This window comes from Haplochromis burtoni, unplaced genomic scaffold (genome assembly GCF_018398535.1).
Source record: "Haplochromis burtoni strain Fernald_Lab_line unplaced genomic scaffold, NCSU_Asbu1 Contig_1372, whole genome shotgun sequence".
Lineage (NCBI taxonomy): Eukaryota > Metazoa > Chordata > Actinopteri > Cichliformes > Cichlidae > Haplochromis > Haplochromis burtoni.
In genome coordinates this window covers 5,422-15,536 of record NW_024583733.1, presented here as the reverse complement: position 1 = coordinate 15,536, position 10,115 = coordinate 5,422, and the positions used below count along the sequence as shown (strand labels likewise).

Here is a 10,115-nt window from a genome sequence, read left to right as displayed (position 1 = left end):
CGCTCACAAAACAACAAATGATGAGTTATTTAGGTCTCTGCAATTTTTGCAGATGCTGGATACCTGCATATGCTCTGTTGGCTGGTCCATTGCAAAACTTAATTTATGGAAAAAATCAAGCACTGAAAGATAAAATAGAATGGACCCCAGAAGCAGAAAAAGCATTTAATGTTCTGAAACTTGCATTGCAGACGCGCACTGCTGTCTAAAGAAGCTAGAAGAGGAAACGAAACAGAGAAGTGATATTTACAGCTTACCACAGTACCACAGTCTACATTCGCAGACGTTTTGTAGATGGCTCTGCATCTAAAAACAGTTATAGAAGTAAAGCCCTAACTTCCTCTTTTTCGGCACAGAGTGCAGAACTAACGGCTATCATACGTGCATGCTGCGCAAAGGTCAAGATATATATATTCACACTGACAGTCAATATGCGTTGCACACCACAAAAGGTAATTCAGAGGTTACTAAAGGCAATAACTTCGCAGGCCAAGCCGCAAAGAAGGCCGCACAGCAACCAATATGAACTTTAATGTCTGAAACTTCACAGCTAATACCACTTGATGTACTTAGAGATGAATAGGAAGCCGCTCCTATAGCGGAGCGAAAGAAATGGCTAAAGTGTGGAGCACGGCTACAAAATTGCTACACAAGACAGCAGCATTAGTGACAAATAGCTTAAAGCATTTGTCAAGGGGTGGAATGATGAGTATCCTCCCCAAACACTTCTATACTCAAAATTTTGAAGCTTCAGCACAAGAGTTTATCAGAACATGCATGATTTGTGTTAGATTATTCTGTTATTATATGTTACCTTATATATGTAATCAAAGTAGTTGAGTTAGAATACTGCTGTAGATCATATTAAACCCTTTAATATGGAGCGTGTGATCTGTATGTAGTTTAGTTCTCATTATACTTTTGAGTTAAAAGAACATATTCACTTATTAGTTTAGTAGATAAGTGTGCATCATTCTGTATCCTTGATCTGCTGTGAATGTATTACATGCTCAATTGTTGAATCATGAGGAGAAGGTTGTAAGCAGGAGACTCTGTGTCTAAGAGCAGGGGAGATAACAGCTCACATTCCATACCCCCACCTTTACGGAGAGCAGAGAAAAGACAGGACTGCCGAGGTCATAACATTAGGCGCTGTAACAGAGAAAGAATGTGATGTTTTGGTCTTTTACGACTAGATGGGGGCCACTAGGAGCTATAAAAAGCTGTGTAACCCGTCACCATTTTGAGACTTGCTGTGACCCTCTTCAAGCATCTCTCCCCATCATGATGGTTTTAATGCTCTTGTGTTGAATTGTATGGAAATAAATGATTGTTGATTGAGCATTTATACACCGAGTATTGTCCTTCCTTCAGCCCAAAGATTCAAAGAATTGGGAGATTTCAACATTTGCCAGAAACATAATGCACAGGGAAACCTCAGGCCTAAAAGAGGCTTTTTCCCAACACCATCGCACCCATTTCACACAATCCACATGGATTTTATTGAACTGAACGAATGTCAAGCATCAAAATACGCTCTAGTAATTGTGGATGTGTTCTCAAAATGGCCAGAAATTTATCCAGTAAAAAGAGCAGATGTAATCTCAGTAGCAAAATGTTTATGCAACCATTTTATTCCTACTCTGATAAAATCAGACAAAGGCCTGAGTGTTTGGGCCTGGTGAAGATGTGGATGCGACTAACCCAGGGTTCGCAAAAGCTCACACCCTTTGAAATCGTTCATGGGAGGCAATTTCCGCTGCCTCTCACTAGTGAGCCTATTAATAAGTCTATAAGAGAAACCACCCTAGCAGAGTGGATGACTAAATTATTTGAGAATAAAGAGATTCTCTCCAGTGTTTTGCAGGTTGCAACAAGGTGATTGGATCCACCAAAGCCACTGCAAAAAAGTGAGTGACAACACAAGCATAGACGCCGGTTCCCCCGACTCCTAGGTGTTCCCTGGTGGAGGAAAGGGCTGTTTGGGTATATCCCGCCCTTTTGTCTTCTCGCCAGTGGTCTACTCACCTGGAGCCCGGGTGTGCCTGGTCATCATGAAGAACCTTGTCCTCATAGTGGCTGGCATTGCGCTCCTAGTGAGCCTACTGATACTCACCTGGAAAGACGAGGACCCACAGCACCACCTGCAGAAGAAATGGTCATATGACAACTTACACCTAAAGGATATGGACAAAGAGCACAACCACCCCTGGCTGAACAATGCCTGGTACCGGTACGTCTACAACCGAGTACATACAGAAGACAACCACACTGGCTGCTACGTCTGTTCTCACCTCCCAACAACAGCAATGCAAGCCACCCTATATGGAAAATCACCCAGCCTTTCCGAAGCCCTATGTATATTCTACAAAGCCACCAGCGGAACATGTTCCCCCGAAGACATCTTCGCCTTCAAGTTGAGTTAAAAAGACAAGTCACAAAAATCGACCTGCGACGGTGTAATGGAACACTGATCAACTATAAACCTAATGAGGTAGTGTTCTTGTACACCAGAGGTCTCAGACTGGAACTACAGCTGTGATGACCGATACTGGGTACACCTGAATGCAACCAATGACAAGGGAAAATCTTTCAACGTCAGGAGGGAACCAGGAATACAACATCCAATGTGTTTCACCTTCGCATACGGCAACAGAAAGCTGGGGATGAACCAAAACTGCTCCCAGACTTTCCGGATGCCGCAGGACAGAAAGGCACGGATAAGCTTCCTGAATGGCACATATTGGGTGCAGGGTACAGCTTGGGCATGTGGCTCAAAGACATACTTCACCATCCCACCCAACAGCACCGGACTCTGCGCCCCAATTTTAGTGTCAGACCACACATTCAGAATATTCCATCAGGACCAACCAAGACGCAAGAGGAGCACTGATGACGTGCAACCTCATGATCCAATCTGGGGCAGTGATGTGCCAGCGGAGTTCAAGTTGTGGACCACCGGACAGAAAGTCCTGCACTCACTTTTCCCATGGATCGGGAATGGAAAAAACATGCTAAGAATCGAGACTCTTGACTACCGATTTGGACTTTTCCTGAACAGCTCAACATGGATAAACAAGGCTCAGAATGAGGAAATCGACGCGATCAGAATAGTGGTCATGCAACACAGAGTCGCCCTGGACATGATTCTCGCTGAGAGAGGGGGCCTCTGTGTCTTATTCAACACCACTTGCTGCACCTATATTCCAGATAACGTGCATTCCTTGACCATGACCACCGCCCTGGAGAAGTTACGACAACTGAGTAATGCACAGCAACAAGACTATGTCATGAACACAGAGGACTGGCTGACCTGGCTGCTGAGCGGCAGCTGGAAGACCCTCTGATCAAAGGACTTGTCTTGATAGGAGTTCTTCTTTTATTGCTTTGCATGTTCTCAACATGCATTCTACCCTGTATCAGATCAATGATTGGCAAAATGGTACAGGCCACAGTGATCACCTATGTTGGACTGCCACAAGAAGATGAACCGGACGAAGAAGATTTAGTATAGGAATACACACACTCACACATACTGAATGATGCTACAATTGAAAGTGTTGAAAGCAAGTGATTGTTGGCTGATAATAAAGTATGATTAAGTGGTGAAATATTTTAACATCAGGAGGGAATGTTAAGGAATTTTTATTGTTTTATTTGATTATGCTTCAAAAGTTATGTTACACATATTTCACCAGACACAGTTTTCTGTAGAAACAGGAAGCTGACCCTGTGACACTGACAAGAGACCAGTACAGAAATACATATCCGCAGAAGTTGACTTGCATTATATTATTCTTAGAAATTGACTTGCAACACACATACTTTGTGACACACACACATACAGCTTACACACACAGCTTTCACACAGACAGCATCAGGACCTGCGTAACAGGAAATGTGATTATATTTGCATATTGACGATGTAACCTATAAAAATAAATGAATACTGCAGTTCGGGGTGATTGCTCTCTGAGTAGTTCACCCGTGCAGCACGTTAACTATCTCAAGTGTCTCATTGTTGTTTATTCACCTGACTGTTTGTTAACTGTAAATCTCTGACAGTCTTAAAGGGTTAAAGGATTGATGATTATGGTTTTTACTGAGTGCTTCATTTTGTTCTTAATAAATTACACAATGTATATAAGTAAAGACTGTCAACTTTAGTAATATTTCATTCATCAACATTCATTTGTTCATTCAAGGGTTCTCTTAATTTTCTGAGTAGTTTATTTGTATTCAAGATAAACATGAAGACTTTTAAGATGATTTAAGAAGATTTTAAGTGAAAATGCTCAGTGTGTACAATAAAAAAAATACTCACTGAACCTAAGGAGCTTGGAAAGAAAAGCGGCTTCTCGGATGAGAGATGAAACGTCTTCAAGCAACTTAATAAAGTCCAGACACCTTTCTTTCCAAGCTCCTTAAACTACGATGACCTGGATGACTGAGAACCTTCACAGACATACCCACTAAATTACACCTCTTCCAAATCTCTATTTGTTGGCAGAAACTTCTGAAGCCTTTCCCATTTCTATTATACTGTAAAGCTACTTTTCTAACCTGTGAGGAAAACATTTTTATGACTAAGTGCCATGACCCATTATAGCTTTTTTCGTGTTCAGTTCTGGTCTCAACAGGATTATGTAACATTTAGGTCCAAACAGTGTGATCAAGAGTCCAAAACTTGAGGCCAGGATAGCAAATACCTCCACTGCATCTGCATAATTTCCTGGTGAGCTGATATAGACAGGAACAAAGGCCACCCACACAGCACAGAAGATCAGCATGCTGAATGTGATGAGCTTGGCCTCATTAAAACTGTCAGGGAGATTCCTTACCAGGAATGCAATTAAAAAACTGAGGAAAGCCAGTATACCAATATAACCCAATAACACTGCAAAACCCACAGTGGACCCAAATGCACACTCATAAACAATCTTATCATTTTGGTATTGGGTGTTTTTATGTGGAGTTGGAGAGGAAGAAACAAGCCAGGTAGTGCAGATGGCTGCCTGAATAGATGTAAGAAACAGAACTGTTCCTCTCTGCTGCATAGCACCAAACCACTTCAGACTGGTTCCCCCTCCTGGCTTGGAGGCTTTGAACACAGCCAGAACAACCATGGTTTTTACCAGGATGCATGAGACACACAGCACAAAGCTGATGCCAAATGCTGCATGCCTGAGTTGGCATGTCCACAGTCTGGGTCGTCCAATGAACAGCAGTGAACAAAGAAAGCACAACTTGAGTGACAGCAGTACCTGGAAACTAAGTTCTGAATTATTGGCACGTATTATAGGTGTTCTGTGATGGTAGATAAAGATCCCTAGAACAACAGCACATATACATGTGCCCAGCAGTGAGGTAGCTGTCAGACAAATACCCAGAGGCTCATGGTAGGACAGAAACTCTGTCTTCTTGGGAACGCAGTGGTCACGCTGGGGGTTTGACCAAAAATCCTCTGGACAACTGGTGCACTCCAAGGAGTCTGGCAAAAGGAGAAAGATCAAGAAAGCGGAAGATGGTGAAATGCATACTATTTTTAATATGAATGAAAATAAATATATCGTGCTGAAAACAAAACAAAACACCTTACTGGTCTCATTAGTGACTTTTCCCTCAGAACAAGGGATGCAGTCGAAACAGCATTTGGGTTCCCCCTTCTTTCTCACCATGTGGGTACCAGAAAGACAGCTTTCACTGCATACTGATCGAGGTGGCTATTGGATGAAATCAAATATTACATATAAATATACTGTACAACTGAGAAAATATAAAAATCAGAAAAACACATAACCTTTTTTGAAATAAAGTTCCAGAAAATCTTGTCTTCATCAAGTATGAGTTCTTCCCCGTATAAAGCTGAACTCTTAACCTCACCCACATTCTGAACTTTAGTGCTTCCATCAGGGAGCCACAACCAGTTCATCACATCATAAATTGGCACCACATCACCATTTTCGTCAAATGACACTTGATCCCCAAATGGAGTGGTGAAATTTACCCTTTCCAAGTAATAAAGAAGCTGTTAAAAAGGGATTCATAAGAAATAAATTATTTTTAACAATCCAAACAGTGGCACCCTCTATTTGATAGCGAAATGGAATATTATACCTATTATACCTATACATATAAACGTAATAAAATCAAATTGTATATTAAAGAGGGCTCCTTAATATGCAATATCTTTAACAATTTCATGAACTCTAATGATACATTACATGCATACTCGTTAAAGTGCTCTGATCTAAATATATTAAACATTTCTTTTACTCAGAAATATTGAAAACTCATTTAGCTGACTTCAGCTTTTTCATAATTAATTTAATCACCCTGCTTTCAGTCATACAGGGTGAATTTTGTTCTGAAAGTAATTACAGATCAAATAATTTACTCATAGATTGATATCTAATTAACATAGTGTGTAAATTCATATCACACCTGCCATGGCTGCAGTGATTGCAAAGTGGCACAGCTTTGCCTACTGAAAGGCCCTCTTCCTGGGTTGCACTGCAGCATGTCATCAAGGGAATATGCCAGGGCATAAACAGCTTTATACACATTATACTCAGGCCGGAGGTTGGAAATGTCCAAGATCTCAGTGTTCACATTTTCTAGATCTTCCTGTCCAGTGCATAGTGCACCTCCACCTTCCAGCCAGCCTGCTGGAGCTGGTGCAAATCTGCACTGAAATGTAAATTCCCAAAACTGATTCACCTGAAATATATTGTTGACAACTGTTTTTTCTTTTTTCTTTTCCATTTAAAAAAACATGGCATAATGAAATTCTTGTCAACATCACGGTAACATTTCAACTCCCACCATGCTATTTCCATTGTTATTGTTGTGATGTAGGTCAGGACGTATTTGTAATAGGAATTCCCTGAGCCCTGGTATTTCCCCTCGACGAATAGCAATGCCCAGTGTACCACCCAGGTATGGCATGAACTGAGGTGTTTGGAGCACACCAGCTGTTGCTGTCCAGCCTTCACTGGCCATCCACTGTAGACTTGTTACATTCTCCTTTACTACCTGTGCATTATATTTTACCAAATGCAAAAAGTGATGTAACTATCCCCTACTTTTGTGACATTAACATCCAACTTAGGTATTTGCTATAAATTGTTAGATGTTATAAATTGTTTCTTTACGTTTCTGTAGTCATTCATTTAAAGACATAATACATCTTTTACACAGTGTATAGATACAGATCTTTATAACAAGAAATAATCAAGTTTTCTTTTAAACTTCACCTCTTCCATAAGGTTTATCATGTGACTCTCATGTACAAAGGCAATGACCACACGAGCTGTTGATTTTTTCATCACATTCACAATCCTCCTGAGTTCATCTGTGTCTTTGTCCCAAGGTAAAACTTCAATGTAGTCTAGGCACCCTTCACCAGACAAACTTAGCTCGAATTGTAAGGATCTGGCAGCGTGGCGTCCATAATCATCATCACTGATAAGCAGACCTGCCCAAGTCCAGCCAAAATGTTTTAGAATTTTAATTATAGCACGTACCTAAGTGAAAGCAACATGAGAAACATGAGAAAACATGAGAGCATAGATAATAAGAAAAAATTTAGTGGATTAGCTGCTCATCATCTACTGGCAATTGTAATAATTCTGCTGATTGATTTTCACCTGGAAAGCATCACTTGGAATCGTCCTAAAGAAGGATGGATATTTTCGATGGTCACTCAAACAAGAACATGTGGCAAAATAACTCACCTGTGAAAGATACAGACAATATATTTTAGAAATATTCAAAGTCTTTACTGCCTCCTTTAAACTGGGTATTGCGTACATTGGTCTTGTCATTAAATTTACAATTAAATCAATAACTGTCACTGAAACAGGAAAATGTGGCAAAATAACTCACGTGTGAAAAACAAAGACTGTATATTGTACATTGTTCTTGTCATTAAATTTACAATTAAGTCAGTATATACAAACACTGAAAAATATCTAAAGTCATACAACAATAATATGGTATAGTTAAACTGATAACTTACTATCGGTACTCGGTATAAACCTAAGACACTGGAGATGGCAATAGAAGGTGTAGAGGAAGAATCACCCACAATCCCTAGAACAGGAAGATTTCCAGTACATGTACCATTTGATATAATCTGCTCCTCTTGACCGCCGGCTAATGATAATGCTCCACGGAATCCAATTCCAAGTTCAACACAGTTGTCATAAAGAGTGTATCCCAGAGTCACATTAGGTAACAGATTGGCATTTCTGTTGATTTCATCAATAGCAAATGCCATGGTTTGTGCCTGCCTAAATCCTTGTACATAGAAACTAACAAAATAAATTTAAATTAAAAAATATATCAGGAAAAATGTTGCAAAATCACTTGTACAAAAAATTAAGAAACCTGAATAATAATTTATGAGATATTTTATTTGAAAAATCAAGAAGATTCCCCATTCAATATACATGACTTATTTATGTATGCGCTAATGCATAAAATGTATGCATTAGTATGCATTTTATGCATGCATACACGCATAAAATGTATGCATTTTATGCATTAACCCACATATTGGCATTAAGTTGTTCTGGGGTTTTTTTGTGCTATTTTCCTGTCATACTTACCCATGGCAAGTAGGCTGTTGTGGCTCTGAGGTAAAAGATGGATGAGGAACACTTGAGAAAAAGTGGACTGGAAACAGTCCACCCAGAATGATATCTCCAACCTTGTTCATTCCATTTAGATGAAATTTTCCCTGCAGCTGACACGAGGAGGGAAACAAAGAAGAGGATACAGTATAAGTGAAGTAGGAATACAATAAAATGACCAGGACTAAATTGGTTTGTAAAAATGAACACATGACAGCTTTCTGGTTTTCTGAGCCTAGTTGTGGCATTTTATTACTTTCCCATTCCCTTTTAATAGCATGCTGTGTTGACTATTCTTTTATAACGCCCATCAGGGAAAAAGATGAAGAAAGGGGTGGGCCTCAAATACATTTGGTCATATACTGTTGTTGTATCCAGGTAGGCTTAGGTAACACCGTGATCATGTTGTGTGTGTGGAATGTTTTGTAGCACACACGAAACAAAAGAAACAGGTTTTTTTGTGCTCAAGACTAAGACACCAGATATTCTCATTCAAGCGCCTTCCCCCAGGCCTGGCTCCAGAGTGGGGCTCAGGCAGGGTAGACTGATCCCTTGATTCCTATCATAGGGGTCAACTGAATCAGTCTTAATCTGGCATCTCACCCAGGGCTAGGTTGCCTTGGGAAACCCTACCAGTAGGCAATAAAATAGCATAGCCCCTGAGTTCACAGGATCATACAAATCCCTCCATTGCAGCAAGCCGGTGATTTGCGGAGGGTTTTAGTTTTTATTTATTATTTTTTTTGAATGACACACTAAGTAAACTTCACTGTGCAAAGGTATTTGTTTCTATTTCCTGAGCCCATCTGATGGATGAGTTAGACCAGGGGTGTTAAGCGTAAGACTTGGTGGCCATAATCAACCTGGCAAAGATTCCAATCAGCCCACTGGTCAGGGTTGGAAAATATGTCGTCCATAAATGTATACATTTGTGGACTTTTAAAATATTTTTTTTTGATTTTACAGCTTTTCCTACTCCCTGGAAGCCATCCATACTATACCAAAGTAATTAAGTAATAGATAGGTTTCTATAGGTTCCTGTTTGTATCTCTCTGATATAGAAATTTTGATTTAAAAAGACATCAATAAAGAAAACTGTTATGTGTCAAAAATACAGGACACTCTGGGCGTTAAGCTACCAGAACCTTCTCTGTAATTTTACACATTTATCAATGTAAAATGATTTTCACATCCCTGAGTTAGAGGCTAACAAGGCATGACAGGTGGGTGGTAAACAAGCAAGCAGTTAAGTTACATAGCACTTTCAGACAACTCCCAGCCGAAAAAAAAGTGCTGTACACTTGACATGACAAAAAATATGATACAATAACAAATTAAAAATACATAAATAAATAATATTAATTAAAATTAAATTAAAACAATAAAATCAAATTTTTTAATTAAATTTAAGCAGTAAAGTGAAGTGCCAATTGTCCGCTCTGCCACCCTCACCACCCGCTGCAGTTTCCTCGTCCTCCA

At 39.8% G+C, this 10,115-nt stretch overlaps 1 protein-coding gene across 1 annotated transcript; it reads right to left on the bottom strand.

Moving 5' to 3' along the window:
• Nucleotides 1-4,586: 4,586 nt before the first annotated feature.
• LOC102306103 (extracellular calcium-sensing receptor-like) lies at nucleotides 4,587-8,737 on the bottom strand. The gene is made up of 9 exons (XM_014331085.1): nucleotides 8,613-8,737; nucleotides 8,021-8,315; nucleotides 7,650-7,736; nucleotides 7,257-7,526; nucleotides 6,826-7,035; nucleotides 6,445-6,720; nucleotides 5,801-6,028; nucleotides 5,600-5,723; nucleotides 4,587-5,491 (listed from the first exon to the last, which is right to left on the bottom strand). The coding sequence occupies exons 1-9, from the start codon at nucleotides 8,720-8,722 to the stop codon at nucleotides 4,587-4,589; spliced, it is 2,505 nt and encodes an 834-aa protein (XP_014186571.1). The 5' UTR covers nucleotides 8,723-8,737.
• Nucleotides 8,738-10,115: the final 1,378 nt, after the last annotated feature.